Consider the following 18,677-nt stretch of genomic DNA (forward strand, 5'->3'; position numbering starts at 1 on the left):
ACTTATTTGCATATTGATGCTGTGTTAAAATGTATCTTTATTGCTTTTCTCAATAATAATAAAAAAATTACAACACAAAAAAAACATACACACTGTTGGTTAGGTAAAAAACTTCAAACAGAGTGGTTTACTTCCCCACAGGGAAGTAACCATATAGTGGATGATAAAGGGAGTAACCAGTCTATTGCAGAGCTACTCTCCACTTATCACCACTTAGAAAATAAAGACTCAACTGGCCAAGGTTAGCCTTATTATCCTTCGTTTGGGGGGGGGGGTTGTGTGAGAATGTAGCCTCTTTCTAGCCTTGTTACCCCCACATTAGGCCTGTTTGTGAGTGTGTGTCAGTGTGTTTTTACTGTGTCACTGGGATCCTGCTAGCCAGGACCCCTGTGCTCGTAGTTTGTGGCCTAATATGTATGCCTGTGTAGTGCCTAATTGTGTCACTGAGGCTCTGCTAACCAGAACCTCAGTGCTTATGCTCTCTCTGCTTTTAAATTTGTCACTGTAGGCCAGTGACTTCATTTATCAATTTCAATTGGCACACTGGACCCCCCTTATAAGTCCCTAGTATATGGTACCTAGGTACCCAGGGCATTGGGGTTCCAAGAGATCCTTATGGGCTGCAGCATTTCTTTTGCCACCCATAACGAGCTCAGACAAACCCTTACACCGGATTGCCATTGCAGCCTTTGTTAATAGTGCACACAGTATTTCACAGCCATTTTCACTGCACTTAAGTGACTTATAAGTCACCTATATGTCTAACCTTCACTTGATGAAGGTTAGGTGCACAGTTACTAAGTGTGAGGGCACCCTTGCAATAGCAAAGGTGCCCCCACATAGTTCAGGGCCATTTCACCGGACTTTGTGAGTGTGGGGACGCCATTACACGCATGCACTACATATAGGTCAATATCTATATGTAGCTTCACAATGGTAACTCAGAATATGGCCATGTAACATATCTAAGATCATGGAATTGTCCCTTCATTCCAAATCTGGTATTGGGGAGCCAATTCCATGCATCCTGGGGGCTCCACCATGGACACCCAGTACTGCCAAACCAACTCTCTGAGGCTTGCACTGCAGCAACAGCTGCTACCACCTCACAGACAGGGTTCTGCCCTCCTCGGATCTAGGCAGCCAAGTCCCAGGAAGGCAGACTAAAGCATTGCCTCTGAGAGCAGGGTGTTACACCCTCTCTCTTTGGAAATAGGTGTTACATGCTGGGGAGGGGTAGCCTCCCCCAGCCTCTGGAAATGCTTTAGAGGGCACAGATGGTGCCCTCCTTGCCTAAACCAGTCTACACCGGTTCAGGGACCCCTTCTCCCCTGCTCTGGTGGGAAACTGGACAAAGGAAAGGGGAGTGACCACTCCCCTATCTATCACCACCCAGGAGTGGTGCCCAGAGCTCCTCCAGTGTGTCCCAGACTTCAGCCATCTTGCTTTGCAAGGTGTGGGGGCACTCTGGAGGGCTCTGAGCGGCCAGTGCCAGCAGGTGACGTCAGAGACCCCTCCTGATAGGTTCATACCTGCTAAGGTAGCCAATCCCCCTCTCAGGGCTATTTAGGGTCTCTCATGTGGGTTCTCTTCAGATTCTGCTTGCAAGTTTCCTTCAGGAATCCCCTGCAACAACGTCAGCATCCTCTGACCTCGGATCAACTGCAGCCTGCTCCAAGAAACGCTGTAACTGCAACAAAGTTTCTACAAGAGACACTTTTCTTAAGCAACCTCAGCTCCAAGTCAGAAACTGCAACAATTTCCATGGTGTGCATGCTCTGGGGACTCCCTGTCTTCATCCTGCACCAGAAGGACCGAAGAAACCTCCCATGGAGTGACGGAGTCACTCTCCTGCTCCAAGCAGGCAGCTTCCAAGGCGACGACCAGTACACTGGTACTCCTCTCAGGGTGATGAGCGTGCTCCTAAGGACACAGAGGGTGGACATCATCAACACAGACTGTCCTTAGGTCCTGCTGACACAATTTGGAGGAGGTAAGACCTTGCCTTCCCCAAGAACGATGGTACCCCTGTGTTTTGTGTTTTCTTTGCCGTCTGGACTCTTTGCAAAATTCCTTCATGCACAGCCTGGCCCAGGTCCCCAGCACTCCACCCTGTGATGCTCAACTTGCTGAGTTGTTCTCCGGCGGCGTGGGACCTTCTTTTATTGTGCTGCATCAACTACATTTTTCACCTCCTTTGAACCCGGATCCTGTGACTTCTGGAGGTGCTGGCTGGCATCCTGAGGGCTCTCTAAAGTGCTGAGAGCCCCCTCTTCCTCCTCACACAGAGTTGAGGTCCCCAGGTCCCTCCTGGGTCCATCCAGAGCCATTTTCATGAAAAATGCACTTTTGCCGTAGCCAAGGCTTGTTGGTGCCTTCCCACACAAAATCTCATCTGCAACAATCATAACGCCGTGGGACATCTTTTTCATTATGCAGGAACCTGCTGGCATCTTCCTCGGGTGCATTTCTGCAGTCTTCAACTAACCTGGGACTCTTCTTTTGCACACTCTTCTGGGTTGGCAGTGGCTCCTGTCCTTCCTGGAACTTCTTTTTCGACTTCTGGACTTGGTCCCCTTCCTTTGCAGGTTTTCAGGTCCAACAATCCAGCAGTTGTTCTTCGCAGACTTGGTTGGCTGCTGCAAAATCCCAAAAACGAAGTGTAGTGTGTCCTAAGGAAACTTGCAGTACTTTACTCATGCTTTTCTGGGCTCTGGGGTGGGGAAATTTACCTACCTTTACTGTATTCTTACTCTCCCAGTGATTCTGCACACACTACAATTCCCTAGGGGGGAATTCGTGATTCACATTCCACTTTTTTAGTATATGATTTGTGTTGCCCCTAGACCTATTTTCTCCCATTGCATTCTATAGGATTTCCTACTGTTTGCATTTTTCTATGATTATTTACTTGTCTAATTTTGGTGTCTAGTGTATATATTGTGTATAATACTTACCTCCAGAAGGAGTATTGTGTCTAAGATATTTTTGGTACTGTGTCACCCAAATAAATACCTTTATTTTTGGTAACACTGAGTATTGTCTTTACTTGTGTACACGTACTGTGTAACTATAAGTGGTATTGCAGGATGTTAGAAATGGGGTCTTTGGTTGACAGTCAGGTTACCCCCTGTTCAAGCAAGGACCCTCACTCTAGTCAGGGTAAAAGAGAATCACCCTCAGCTAACCCGTGCTTACCCCCTTGGTAGCTTGGCAGAGCAGTAGGCTTAACTTCAGAGTGCTAGGTGTAAAGTATTTGTACCAACACACACAGAAACTTAATGAAAACACTACAAAATGACACAACACCAGTTTAGAAAAATAGGAAATATTTATCTAAACAAAACAAGACCAAAATGACAAAAATCCGACATACACAAGTCAAGTTATGAATTTCTAAAGATTAAACTCACAAAATAGCGCTTAGAAACACAAAATGATTTGATGAGGTGTTAACATGGCGTCGTGACAGAGTCGTTCCCAACAAGCCGACACCAGCGGCACCGGACACGGAGTCACGTGGATCCCCAAGTACAGTACCTTTGGTGAAGAGTGAAACAAGTCGATGTTCGAAGTCGGGGGTCGCAGCGTCTGTGTGAAACGTTGAATCCGAGCACTTCGAGCGGCATCGGTCACGACGTGGTGAGGCGACTTCCACTGATTTGCGGACTTCAGCGGGGCTGCAGCGGCGTTGGGCCTGCGAAGGTCGTAGCGTTCCAGCGAAGATCACGGAGTCGGTTGCAGGCGGCGTCACTGGATTCAGCAGCTGCATCGGTCCTAAGTCGTCCGAAGTCGATTTCCTTGGATTTTCACCAGCTTTCCTTCCAGGGGCCCAGGAACTGGATAGGGCACCACTTGCCAGAGCAGGAGTCTCTCCAGAGACTCCAGGTGCTGGCAGAGAGAAGTCTTTGCTGTCCCTGAGACTAAAAACAACAGGAGGCAAGCTCTAAATCAAGCCCTTGGAGATTTCTTCACAAGATGGAAGGCACACAAAGTCCAGTCTTTGCCCTCTTACTCTGGCAGAAGCAGCAACTGCAGGATAGCTCCACAAAGCACAGTCACAGGCATGGCAGCTCTTCTTCCTCAGCTCTTCAGCTCTTCTCCAGGCAGAGGTTCCTCTTGTTTCCAGAAGTGTTTCTAAAGTCTGTGGTTTTGAGTGCCCTTCTTATACCCAATTTATCCTTTGAAGTAGGCCTACTTCAAAGTAAAGTCTCTTTTGAATGTGAAATCTGCCTTTCCCAGGCCAGGCCCCAGACACACACCAGTGGGTTGGAGAAGGCATTGTGTGAGGACAGGCACAGCCCTTTCAGGTGTAAGTGACCACTCCTCCCCTCCCTCCTAGCACAGATGGCTCATCAGGAAATGCAGACTACACCCCAGCTCCTTTTGTCTCACTGTCTAGTGTGAGGTGCAAACAGCCCAACTGTCAAACTGACCCAGACAGGGAATCCACAAACAGGCAGAGTCACAGAAATGGATTAGGCAATAAAATGCTCACTTTCTAAAAGTGGCATTTTCAAACGCACAATCTTAAAATCAACTTTACTAAAAGATGTATTTTTAAATTGTGAGCTCAGAGACCCCAAACTCCACATGTCCATCCGCTCCCAAAGGGAATCTACACTTTAATCAGATTTAAAGGTAGCACCCATGTTAACCTATGAGAGGGACAGGCCTTGCAACAGTGAAAAACGAATTTAGCAATATTTCACTGTCAGGACACATAAAACCGGTCAAAAAACCGCGGCGGCCATTCTGGCTTTCCCGCTGGGCCGGCAGGCGACCGCCAAAAGAGCGCCCGCCGGCCCAGCGGGAAAGGCCCTGCAACAAGGAAGCCGGCTCCGAATGGAGCCGGCGGAGTTGCAGGGGTGCGACGGGTGCAGACAGTGAAAATCTTTATGGGGCCCTGTTAGGGGGCCCCTGCACTGCCAATGCCAGTGGCATGGGCAGTGCAGGTGCCCCCAGGGGCCCCACGACACCCGTTCCCGCCATCCTGTTCCTGGCGGTAGCGCCGCCATGGAGATTCAGCCCATGCAGGGGAAAATCCGGCGGGAAACCGCCGGATCCCCTTTTCTGACCGCGGCTGTAACAGAATGGGCTGGGAAGCACCGCCAGCCTGTTGGCGGTGCTTCCGTGGTCCCCGGCCCTGGCGGTCTTGGACCGCCAGGATCGGAATGACCCCCTATATGTCCTACATTAACCATACACTGCACCCTGCCCTTGGGGCTACCTAGGGCCTACCTTAGGGGTGCCTTACATGTAAGAAAAGGGAAGGTTTAGGCCTGGCAAGTGGGTACACTTGCCAAGTCGAATTTACAGTTAAAACTGCACATAGAGACACTGTAATGACAGGTCTGAGACATGATTACAGAGCTACTTATGTGGGTAGCACAACCAGTGCTGAAGGCCCACTAGTAGCATTTGATTTACAGGCCCTGGCACCTCTAGTGCACTTTACTAGGGACTTACTAGTAAATCAAATATGCCAATCATACAATTTTATATAGAGAGCATATGCGCTTTAGCACTGGTTAGCAGTGGTAAAGTGCTCAGAGTTTAAAAGCCAACAGCAGCAGGTCAGAAAAAATAGGAGGCAGGAGGCAAAAAGACTGAGGGATGACCCTGCAAAAAGGGCCATTTCCAACACAGGAGCTTTGCATGTCTCCTAGTTCAGCCTAAGCTGCTCTGCTATAGCTACCTTCTATCAGCCTAAGCTGCTAGAACACTACTACTTCACTAATAAGGGATAACCGGACCTGGTATAAGGTGTAAGTACCCCAGGTACCCACTACAAACCAGGACAGCTTCCTACATCATGCCCTTGCCCTGCACAGTTGGCATTGAATATGTCATCAATGATATATGTGGAGCAGTTAGCTGTGCATGATGAAGGTCTAAGTTATAGTTACCTTAGTATGTTTTTTTTTTTACTTACTTGAAAGACTTCTAACTATAACTGCTGAATTTCTTTGGTTTTGTACGAGTAAATTCAGATCCTAACTATAACATCCCTGTAGCCTATAGATTTTCCAGTGAATTTCTATGTTTTTTTAATGTAAAGTCATTTTCATTGGTATACTTGAAACCAACCACCACTGCGCACAGACTTTTTGGCCCTGAGACCAACCCGCTATAAGCTCCTAGTCTTGCACCGTGATTGGCCTTCTGTGAAAAATAGGGGTTGTCCTCAAGGGCTGGACTGCAGCCTGTCCCTGCAATCAACCCCCCTAACTATCCAACTTGATGCTGTGCGCAGCCCTTTTTGTATGCATGGAGGAGGTTAGCCGAGGCCTCTCTGGGTGTGAAAATAGGTGTGAGAGCTGTATCTGGGGGTAAGAGTGGCTGTCAGAGTGTCTGTCTGGATGTGAGAGTGCACACATCAATGTTTTAGTGGGTGCATCATTATGTGTGCAGGTCTGTGAATGGGTGAATTAGGGTGTCAGTGGGTCTGTGAGTAGCACTGTGACATCTGAGTGGGTGTGTGAGTGGGTGTGTAACTGTCTGAGTTAGTCTGAGTAGGTGCATGAGCGTCTGACTGGGGCTGTGAGTGAGTGTATGAGGGTCTGAGTTGGTCTGTGAGTGGATGCATGAGTATCTGAGTGGGTCTGTGAGTGCGTGTGTCAGTGTCTGAGTGGGTGAGTGAGTGGGAGAATTGATTGAAAGACAGAGAGAGTGAAAGTGAGAGGGAGAGAGAGAGTTTTTTAGGCTTTGATGTCTGATATACTCAGAATAAGTTATGTGTCTCTAATTTAAAATAAAAAATGTATTTGTTTTAAAAAAAAATTATAATCAGTTTATTTTGAAAAAATTGAAATTAGTCCGCTGAACTTGAAACCCCAAAGCTCAGTGTGAAGGTCTGTGACCTTCACACTGAGCGATGGTGTTTTTTTAACTTATTTTTTATCACTTTATGGGCTTTCAGGACCACGAGGCAGCCCTCAAGGGTTCCCTCATGGTCCCTAGTGATTTATTTATTTATGAATTATATTTAGTTTTTTACTAAAGTGCCCTTACGGGATACCTGGCACCACGGGAGAAGCCTTAAAGCCTCCCTTGCGGTGCCAGTGCTTCAGCAAGAAGGGAGCTGCTTTGACAGCAGCTCCGTGCTTGCTGAAGCATTTAATCTCTGTCCCCTGCTCTTCATCTGTCCCCTTTTTCTTGTGTCCCACTTGATGGAGCACCCAGAAACTTTCCATGTACAACAAGATTCTTTGGCACACTTTTTTTTAAACGTTCATAAAAAAAATTGTCAAATGGGCCCAAAGATGCGGCCAAGTCATGGAAAGCTTTTCACATGGAAACTTGCAAGGAGGTAATGTAGAAGAATAGTTATTTTTCTGCGAGATTGATGAGAACATCTCTGAACCAGGCCTAGTATTGTTGTAGTGTGAAGAGACGAGTTGGCACACTGAAGCTTCAGAGACCTTAAGAGTGTGGTATTTCCTAAATATTCCCAAATAGTGCCACAACTCTGGTTCTTGTGGGACTTGAAACGCCACAGATATTGCCTCCCGTTCAATCTAAGGGGGTCATATTGAGGTCTATGTCCAGACACATTGTATGGATCTACTCCTGGTGCAGTAACTGCAACAGTTCTCCTTACTCTCATTCCTCAACTCTATATTCCTCCCAACTGGGATTGTAAAATGTTATTATTACTCCTGCAGAATCTCTCTTTTACAGTTATATTCAAGCATTATTTCATCCAGGTTTGGAACCCCAGCCTTGGTTGACAAGTCTTCTCTTATTGACAGCTGGCTCCCGTGGAATAGTGACACAGATAATAACATGGAGTCTTTAGCATTAACACGTTGCTCTCTTTCTGAGGTTAAAGAAGTTTTGGTCTCAGATGAATGGTGCCCTGAAGAAGGTATTTCACTTCACTTGAGCGGTTCCTTTTGTAATCAAATCAGCATCACATGAAACCAGTTTTCTGATACTGCAAGAACAGACACCTCCTTATTTTCAGGATACCAGCAGGGAAATGGAAAGGGGTTCCCCATCTTCTTCAGGGTCTAAGTGTGCTTGGCCTCATATTCCTGTCATTCGGAATCATTGATTCTCTAAAGCCTCAGTTCTAAGTTTTTTCATTTGAGTAAAGTCATTCTTCTTTCTCTTGAGTAAGGTATCTCATTGGAGTGTTGACACACTTCATACTGCACCCTATGGCGAGGAACAGGAGGGTTTGAAAGAATGAAGACTACTGGCAAACAAGTGGCCTTGGGTATCTGTTGTCCACAGACTGAGCCCGCTGCAGCACCCAGAAGGGATGAGGCAAAGACTTCTTGTTTGTCACTCAGGCTTCAGATGTGGTTGAATAAAATTGTTTCATTGATACGTTGCATCTGCTTACCTAAATAAAAAGGAGATTAATGCATCAAGCTCCTAATGTCGGATACCAGAAGAGGAAATAGAAGTGTAATCCTCAATGCACCATCCCTTCCCCTAGTGCCTCTCTGTGGACTTTTTTTATCTTGTCTCTTGTAATTCACTCCATATCCATGAGTGCCCTTTACCTGATCTCTTTTTGAGTTCATTAAAGCATCCATCCAGGGAAAACATCTTCATCAAGCCCTGCATATGGCTTGTATTCTGCGTATGATACTGATCAGAATCAACCAGTATTTCACCAAAATATGCAGTTTGCTTTAAATTTCATTTGTAAATTGTTCTAAGGTGAAGAAATTGAAAGGTAAGAAACTCAAGTTCTGCTGGTTTGAGGTTAGTAAAAAGTATATTCAGCTGCTTGAAGTTTAATGGTGCCTGTTAGACTTGGCACTCTGCAGGGTCACCCCCAAACTGTTGTCTTCACCCCTCCATGTATTACTGAATTTAGTCTTGTTGACCTTCAGACTCTGTGCACTTTATCACTCCTACCAGTGCTAAACTACTTGTGCTCATACGTTTAAACAAGGTAAAGTTGACTCACACCTAAATAACACAACTAATCTGCCTATAAGTCTCTAGGAAAATGGTACTACATGCCCCCAGGGCCTGTAAGTTAAATGCTACTAGTGGGCCTGCAGCACTTACACTGCCTCCCACTTAAGTAGCCTGTTTAAACATGTCTTGAGGCTGCCATTGCGGCCTCTATGCAGTTTTTAACTGGCAATTCAACTTGACAAAATAATTACTTTGCAAAACCTGTAGCTCCCTTGTTATTACATATTATTCGTCCCTTAAATAGGGCCTAGTCAGACCATAGTGAAGGGTGCATTGCAATTAAACTGTTGGACATGTATGTTCAGGTTTCACATGTCCTGGTAGTAAAAATCTCACAAATTAGTTTTGCACTACTGTGAGGATTACCTTTTACATAGGATAACATTGGTTTATCTTATAACATCTAATAATTGATAACTTTTGTTTCGGAGTGTCGCCTAGACTCTCATTATTCTAATGAGACTGCTGGATTTTGAGTGGCAGAATCGCCTGCGGTGTGGGAGACTGAGTCTAACCCACTACAAGTGGCACCTGTTGCTCCAATCCGGGTTCTGCTCTGGCTAACTAGCAGTGCTTCATCTCTACTCAAGGGCAGGGATGATTGGGCAGCCGATTGCATGACATAACTGGTTTCTCAAGGAAGCCGTGGTTACTCAGGTCTCATCCGTTTCTCTGAGTTACATTAGTCTCACATACACAATGACAAACAGAGGCAGTATATATTTCAATAATGCTTTAATAAAGTGACTACATCTTAGATAGTGCAGCGTGGACTGCACTAACCAGGACAATACAGCATGACAAGATTAAAATTGTGACAAGGAGAATAAAACATAAAAATAATGTTACGATATTGTTACTAGAGTCAACAGACTGATTCCTACCTTCCTATCTAGATTCCTACCTAGGCTATGATAGAGCACAGTGTGTTAAGCTCTAATTCTGCCTTTCAGGTTCCCCTGGGAAGACATCATCCCCCATAACTGAGCAAAGGCCTGAGGTCTGCAAAACAGCTATAGCAAAGCATTCAGCAATCAGCAACCAGTCGTGGTTCTCTGGCTGGAATCTCCCTCTAACGTGTAAGGGACAGGAAAGTATTTTTATAATAAAACAGCTGGTTTTCTAAGAAAATGCCCCTACATAAGGATATGTATTTTCTATGAAAGTCAGAAACTAAACTAATACCACGTTCACCGGCAACCGATCCTGCTGCAGCCTTGAAAGAAGCACAGAGTGAGCAAGAATGTCTTGTTTGAGAACAGAGTGCTGGCCTAGGCAAAATGAGTCAGATAAAGAGAAAATAAAACAAGACCGTAAAAGTGGCTACTGTAACAATAATAAAGCAAAGCCGAATAAAATACATCTAGATTAAAGTGCATAGCTGCAGGCCTAGTATGTTAAAATAAGGTGCATGAAGCTATAACTAAAATGGCTACACAACAGGAGCAGGTAGAAATGTCCTGTTTGGTGTCCAGGGAATCATGATTTTAAATCCTCTTTAATGGTAAAGTCAGATTTGAAGTCATAATTCTGAAAATGCCACTTTTAGAAAGTTGGAATTGTCCTGTCCTTCCCACTTGGTGTCTGCAGCATATTTCCTGGGTCACACAAATAAGGGTAGTTGGCAGCTGACCTTTGTGTGTTTCTCCCAGTCAGCCACACAATAGCAAGACTGGTGTTGGCAGGATGGTTCATCCAAGGCAGAATTGGGGGGAGGCTGAGATGTGCACAACTCCACTTGCATTGTATCAGTAGCACACAAAGAACTTCACTTTAAGAGCCTTTTGTGCCTGTTAACAGATTATGACTAGGGGCTGGGAGGCAGGAAATTGCAGACACTTCTATGAGAGTAAAAACTACAAAAGTTTCTTCCACTTTAAAGGGGGAACTAGGTAAACAGTAGGATGTTCAGACCCACTCAGTTCAATTCTGTACCCATGGAAGGACTCGCAGAGGACTGGCCTGCCAACCTTCTGCCTGTGGCCTGCTGTGTACTGCAAAGGACTTCCTTGGTGTACTAGGAGGACTGCCCTGAAGCTTGCTCTGTACCTTCAGAGGACCTCTCTGCTGCTTGAATCCTGCGTTCCTGCTTGAACCTAAGACTTCCAGATTGACTCCTGATCAGAGCCTGAGGGAAAGAAAAGGCTCTGATCATCTTGAATGCTAAAAAGGACCCAGCCTGAGTGAGCCTGGACCATCCAGGTTGTGCCCCACTTGACCTGGACCCTTGGAAGTGGTGCTAAAGTTGCCCACATAGCCAGAATACAAAACTTGGGAGTTGGAAACGTTCCTCTAAAAAGTACTCTGAGAACCTAGTGGAGACTGGGTCATACTTGTTGGCTAATCTGCACAAGGTGCATCACTGGTCAGCCTGACGTTGTGGCACCTCCTGCCATGTTCCTCTCTGCTGTAGCAAAACCTGCTCAGCTGCTCCTTACAAAATTGTAATACAGCCTTGTGGAGCCCTCATTGCTACACCCTGCAGCTTTGTACCACTAGAAATGTTTAACTTCCATAAAAGATACGATGTAGAACATAGAAATCTTCACCATGACCTTCGTCCAGCAGCTCACCAATGGCAACACCTCCCCCTTGCACAGTCCTGGCTGCCTTGCTCCACTGAACTTTACCTTCTCCGACATTTTCCTTGAAACATTATTCTAAGACCGAAGGTACGCAGAGGCCAGACCCAATTCACTTTGTGCATTGAAACTGTGCTACATTTCAGTAGGGCATAACTTTTGGCTTTGCTCCAGTCGGGCTATACTTGATGCCCACAGTTGGTGCTTTGATCTTTTAGGCACTATTTTCTAATTTAAACTTTGAAACTTCACAACTATGGTTCTGTTGATTGGAGTTTTGTCATTTTGGTGTCAAATAAGTTACCATGTAATCTATTTTTCTGAATTATTGTGGGACTTTTTTGTGTTGTGTTTTCACTTTATTACTGTTTAAGTGCTGCATAAACACTTTATACATTGCCTCTAAAATAAGCCACCTCACTGCTTTCATGCCAAGCTGCCAGAGTTTTAAACACACATTAATTTAATTTAGTGACTTTTGTAGTTCACCACAACAAAGGTGTTGCTCACCTTATTCAGCTAGCAACCCAAGTTCTCAAAGAGCCCAACATGTTGCTGCATCCAGATAGAAGGTGATCTAAAGACTGCTACTTGTGCTCTTCCCTAAGGATGCCTTGTCCCTTTCAGTGACAGTAAGGATGCACTGTCCCTGCCTGCTGCACTAAGGATGCCCTGTCCCTGCCAGTGGCACTAACAATACCCTGTCCCTGCCAGTGGCACTAAGAATGCTCTGTCCCTGACAGTGGCACTAAGAATGCTTGGTATGTTCCACTGGCACTAAGGATGGTCTGTCCCTGATGGTGGCACCAGGCATGATCTATATATTCTGGTGGCATTGGGGAATCCCTGTTCCTGCCAATGGCACTGTGGATGCCCTGTCCCTGCCAGTGGCACTAAGGAACTAAAGATGCTCTGTCTCTGCCGTTGGCACTAAGGATGCTCTATCCATGCTAGTGGCACTAGGGAAATCTTGTCCCTGCCAGTGGCACTAGGGAACCCCAATACTGCTAGTAGCACTAAGGATGCTCTGTCTCTAACACTGGCATTAAGGATGCTCTGTCCCAGATGGTGTCACTAGGGACGCTCTGCCCCTACCGGTGGTACTAGGTATACCCTGTTACTGCCGCTGGCACTAACGATACTCTGTCCATGCCACTGAAATTAATAATGCTCAGTTCCTGTCTGTGGCACTAAAGATACTCGAAGGACATGAAGGATGACGTATTGATGTTGGTGGCACTAGAGATGCCCTTCATTGCTGGTGGGAATGAGGTTGCTCTGTTCCTGCCAGTGGCAGTAAAGATGCCCTGCCCCTGACGGTGTCATTAAGAATGCATTGTCTCTCCCAGTGTTGTTAAGGATGTCCAGTCCATGCCAACGGCACTAAAGATGCCCTTCCCTGCCAGTGGCAATAAGGTTGCTTTGTCCCTGATGGTGGCACTAGGGATGCTCTATCCCTAACAGTGGCACTAACGATGCCCTGTCCCTGCCAGTGGCACTAACGATGCCCTGTCCCTTACAGTGGCACTAAGGATGCCTGGTTGCTGATGGCTGCAGTAAGGATGCCCTGTCCCTGCTGGTGGCATTAAGGACACTAACAATGCCCTGTCAATAATGTTGGCACTAAGAATGATCTGCCCTGAAAATGGCACTATCTCTTCTGGAGGCATTAAGGAATGCATGAAGGATGAGACCAGATGTGGTGTTATTACAAAAGGTGGTGATTTTGGAAATGAGGAACTAGGTCGACGTTGGCTAAACATCTTGTGATTTTGGGCAAATCACTTACTCTCCCTCTGCCTAAAAAATCAATGTGACCTTGTGTAATGTAACCAGTGCTCATTTAAAGTGCTTCAGTACCCTTGGGTTGAGTTTGCGCTACATAAAAACAGCAAAGAAAAAATAATAACTGCTCTGTCCCTACCACTGGTGCTAAGGATGCCTTGTCCCTGCCGCAGGCACTAAGAGTCCACTACCTACTTAACAATGACATCTTTGACACTAATGTCTGATCTGCATCTAATGACAGATGAAAGCAAATAAAGCTGAGTGGACTCCCCTGGTCAGGGTGTACTGTGTATAAGGCACAGTGTGAACAGGATATTATTAGCACAATGGGCCAAGGCCAGCAAAATACTTCTTCATAGATTGGCACTCTTTGTTCCTATGAGATCAGTGCTGTGCAAATTGTTAACCATCTAGGGCAAGTTCCATCTGTATTAATGGTGTTGAGTTTTCAGACTTAAATGAAGCTTCTGAGCATGTCATTATCTGAGCTCCACTGCCCATGCCTGGCATTAGCTCTGTAGTTAATTGATTTACTTAGGAATAGATTCACGTGACAGTCAGGAAAATGCAAATTACTGAAAAAATATTGGATTTGATTGCACGGTGGCGGGGAGAGAGATCCCTCCCCACATGCAGGCTCAGGTATATTTAGGCAGTCTGCCTCTAATAAAATGATCAGGCACCCCAGCCAGCACCCTGCATCTGTGTGGGTACTGCATAGACCTGTGGAGCTCCTGAGAGTGAGTATTATGTATTTCAATCCCACAGGATGAGATGGGACTGGAAAAGATTAGGGAGGCAAATCCAGATAGGCAATGTGTTTCATCCTGGGAAAGAGACTGGAATGTTCAGGGTGTGGCGTGTTTCTCAGTATGAGGAAGAGATGAACATGTTACATATATGATTGGACCTTCCAGACATTGAGGATCGGATACTTATCTGAGTAAGAGACAGTAGAGTCATTATTGATGCTGGAGATTTCAGACAGAGCATATGTTTTTTTTAACTTGATAAGGAATAGATGGCAGCATTGGCGGTAGTACAAGAGGCTAGAGACAGTGAGTATGGGGGGCAGGAGATTGGAGACAGTGAGTGTGGGGTTCAGGAGGTTGGAGACAGTGAATATGGGATCCAATAGATTAGAGGCAGTGAATATGGGGTACAGGATATTAGAGACAGTGAGTATGGGGCACAAGAGACTAGTGTCACTGCGTATGGGGTACATGAGATTAGAGTCACTGAGTTTGGGGTACAGGAGATTAGAGACAGTGACTAGGGGTACAGGAAATTAGAGAGAGTGAGTATGTGGTACAGGAGATTAGCAACAGTGACTATTGGGGTCCAGGTGATTGAAGACAGTGAGTATGTGGTACAGGAGATTAGAGACAGTGACTATGGGATATAGGAGATTAGAGACAGTGACTATGGGGTACAGGAGATTAGATACAGTGAGTATGGGGTACAAGAGATTAGAGTCACAGAGTAAGGGGTACAGGAGATTAAAGACAGTGCCTTTGGGGTACAGGTGATTAGTGACAGTGAATATGGGGTACAGGAGATTAGTTACAGTATGTGGTACAGGAGATTAGATAGAGTGAGTATGTGATACAGAATATTGGAGAGACTGAGAATGTGGTACAGGACAATAAAAACAGTGAGTATGAGGTACAATAGATTAAAGACAATGAATATGAGGTACAAGAGATTAAGGGCAGTGAGAAATGGGATAAAACTGAATAAAGACTGCAAATACAGTGTACAATAGAATAAAGACAATGCGAATGGAGTTCAAGAGATTAGAGACAGGGACTATAGGGTACATGATATTTCAGACAGTGTGTATAGCATACCATAAATTAAAAACAGTGACTATGGGGTACACAAGTTTTGATTAGAGACAGTGATTCTGGGATGCAGGAAATTGGAGACAATGAGTAGGTGGTACAAGAGACTAGAGTCACTGCATTTGGGGTACAAGAGATTAGAGTCACTGAGTATGGGGTACAGGAGATTAGAGACAGTGACTATGGGGTACAGGAGTAAGGGGTATAGGAGAATAAAGACAGTGAGTATGAGGTACAATAGATTAAACATAACAAATATGAGATACAAGAGATTAAGGACGGTGAGTATGGGGTACAATTGAATAAAGACTGTGAATACAGTATACAATAGAATAAAGACAAGGACAATGGAGTACAAGAGATTAGAGACAAGGGGTATGGGGTACATGATATTTCAGACAGTGTGTATAATTTACAATAAATTAAAAACAGTGACTATGCGTTACACACGTTTAGATTAGAGACAGAGAGTATGGGGTACAGGAGATTAGAGGCAGTGAGTATGGGGTACCGGAGATTAGAGGCAGTGATCATGGGGTACAGGAGATTAGAGACAGTGAGTATTGGGTACAGGATATTAGATACATTGTGAATGGGGTACAGGCAATTAGTGACAGTAGTTTATGACCGTGGATATGGTGTATGAGAGATTGAGGACATTGAATATGGGGTACAGGAGATTGGAGACAATAAGTATGGGGTACTTGAGATTAGAGACAGTGATTATGGGATAGAGGAGATTAGAGACAGTGAGTTTGGGGTAGAGGAGGTTAGTGACAGTGAGTATGGGGTACAGGAGATTGGAGACAGTGAGTATGGGATAGAGGAGATTAGAGACAGTAAGTATGGGGTACAAGAGATTAGACACAGTGAGGTTGGAGGTGTAAGAGATTATAGATAGTGAGCCTGGTGTACAGGAGATTAGACAGAGTGAATATGGGATATAGGAGATTATAGGAAGTGAATATGGGGTACAGGAGATTAGAGACAATGAGTATGGGGTACAGGAGATTAGAGAATGTGAGTAAGGGGTACACAAAATTAGAGACAGTGAGGTTGGCGGTATAAAAGATTAGAGATCCCGAGCCTGGGGTACAGGAGATTAGAGTCAGTGAGTATGGGATACAGGAGATAAAATACTGTGAGTATAGGATAGAGGAGATTAGAGACAGTGAGTATGGGGTACAAGAGATTAGAGACAGTGAGTATGGGATACAAGAGATCAGTTACAGTGAGTATGGGGTACAGGAGATTAGATGCAATGTGTATGGGGTACAAGAGATTAGAGACAGTCATTATGGGGTACAGGGGATTAGAGACAGTGAGTACAGGGTACAAGAGATTGGAAACAGTGAGAATGTGGTACAGGAGATTGGAGACAGTGAGTATGGGATACAGGAGATAAGAGACAGTGAGTATGGGATTGAGGAGATTAGAGAAAGTGAGAGTGAGTATGGGGTACAAGAGAAAAGAGACAGTGAGTATGGGGTACAAGAGATTAAAGACAGTGAGTGTGAGTACAGGAGATTGGAGACAGTGAGTATAGGGTACAGGCTAAATTCTACAGGTGGACGTTCTGAAGACATGGTCTGAGAGGTGGTCATTTAAAGACCATACAATCCAAATGTGATGTTTGCTCACAAAGCAAAAAGAGAGCATTCACACCTTTTCGGGGTGTATCGATACATAAACTACGCTGACCTCATGTATTACCATTAATAAGCTTACATTGAATTTACAGATGACTAACTTAGTCACTTAATGCTTAGTAATTGTTTATATCCACTGTAGCAATGGTAGTGGGTGGTACATTCAACATCCACACAGAAAGAATAGATTGTTGGGGGGGGTGGCTTACAAATGATGACCTTACTCCCATCAATAAAGAACCACCATACAACAGTTTCTACTAAAACATACCTGGGTTTGTTGTCATATAACATATTTGTTACTACTCCACGCCTTCTAACACATACTTACACATAACTAATGCTGACCTCCTATTCCACCTTACACCTTCTTACTCCTAATTACACAATATTTCCTAATTACAAAGTGACACCTACATACAACTAATTTATACTAAATATCATTATCAAACTTGTGTCTACTTCTACCTATTGTACACCTAATTGAAATATATCTTTTGCCTAACATGTGCCTGAATGGTCCTGCTGCTTGGTGTGTAAAATGGAGTGTGATGGGCACCAATCAATTCAGTATTGTCAGGAAGAGTGCAGGAAGACATATCATTCATAAAGAGCTGATTCTGGTGGCAAGAAACTGTCAAAACTATTTCAAAGTTGTAACTTTTTTAATGTGCCTAAGATAACACATGAAAAAAAATCATGTAGAGTATGGTGTCCATGCGGAACAATATTGATCATGTATGTGCATGGATACCATAAATACACAAAACTAGCATGTGTACGCGTATCATGTGTAATTTATTTTTCTGAAGACTCTCCTCAGTGTATTTTGTACCTGGCATTGTGAATAATTAAAATAAATATATTCAATTCTCCCAGAAAAGATAGTGCTTTGAATCTGACTAGTGTGCATGGACGCCTCCACTTCATCCACGTCAGGTTTTCAATGTTAGAAATGAAGTAACAATAGACGTGTGTTGTTGCTCGCTCAATCTGTGATGCTCATCATCCAGGGGCACATGTGGATAGTCAATAACCCCACATATAGACTAGAAGCACTGAAGGACCTCTCACACAGTGCATGCCTCACAGCACTGGACTCTCACCTGTGATGGTCATGGTTTATAGGAGCACTTGGGCAGTCATTAACCCCACACCAAAACTAGAAGCAGTGAAGGTCCCCTCATATAGTGAGTACCCCACAGCAGTAGACACACTCACCTGTGATGGTCATGGACCATGGTCCCACATGGGCAGTCATACCCCTACACTTAGGCTACAAGTGGTGGGAAGGCAATAACCCCACACTTGTACTAGAAACAGTGAGGTACATCTCACACACCCCACAGCATTGTCCCTCTAAACGTTACATCATCTGAAGTGTCCCAGTCACTGGGATTGTACAAAGGCAGCAGAGGTGAATTGTGCATCTTCATATCAATGAAAATCTCTGTATATGTAATTTGTTACGTCACCAATCAAGAGTGGCTAAGAAACAAGGCCTACTGTGACATTCTGAATAATATTGACAAATTGTGCTCTCTCTTTCAGATCTTGAAATGTGGGGGATCATTGTATTCCTGCTTCTTGCCCTGAGGGTGTCTACGTTCTGTCCTGATTGTGGTGAGTGCTGTTTGTCTGACAGGTTAATTGTACTGTCTAATGATTTGTCCATGCATTGCTTTTAGTGCAAGGGAACACCACAAAGTAAAGTGATGATCTAATGTATGTGTGTATTTATTGTGAGTTTTGTATAGCAAAAAGCATATATCACCTGATAGGGTCTCCAGAGCACCAGAAGAAGCAGGAGAGTGTTTGATGGCTCTGGGACAGTGAGGTACAAATGCTAATGTGACATATTATTGCATGAA

At 44.7% G+C, this 18,677-nt stretch overlaps 1 protein-coding gene across 1 annotated transcript in view; it reads left to right on the forward strand.

Moving 5' to 3' along the window:
* LOC138286373 (scavenger receptor cysteine-rich type 1 protein M130-like) overlaps positions 1-18,677 on the forward strand; it is a 793,269-nt gene that overhangs the window by 478,530 nt on the left and 296,062 nt on the right. Inside the window, exons 11-12 of the mRNA XM_069226532.1 lie at positions 14,035-14,053; positions 18,358-18,429. Of these exons, the coding sequence (XP_069082633.1) occupies positions 14,035-14,053; positions 18,358-18,429 (91 nt within the window). The remainder of the gene's footprint in view (positions 1-14,034; positions 14,054-18,357; positions 18,430-18,677) is intronic.

This window comes from Pleurodeles waltl, chromosome 3_2 (assembly GCF_031143425.1).
Source record: "Pleurodeles waltl isolate 20211129_DDA chromosome 3_2, aPleWal1.hap1.20221129, whole genome shotgun sequence".
Lineage (NCBI taxonomy): Eukaryota > Metazoa > Chordata > Amphibia > Caudata > Salamandridae > Pleurodeles > Pleurodeles waltl.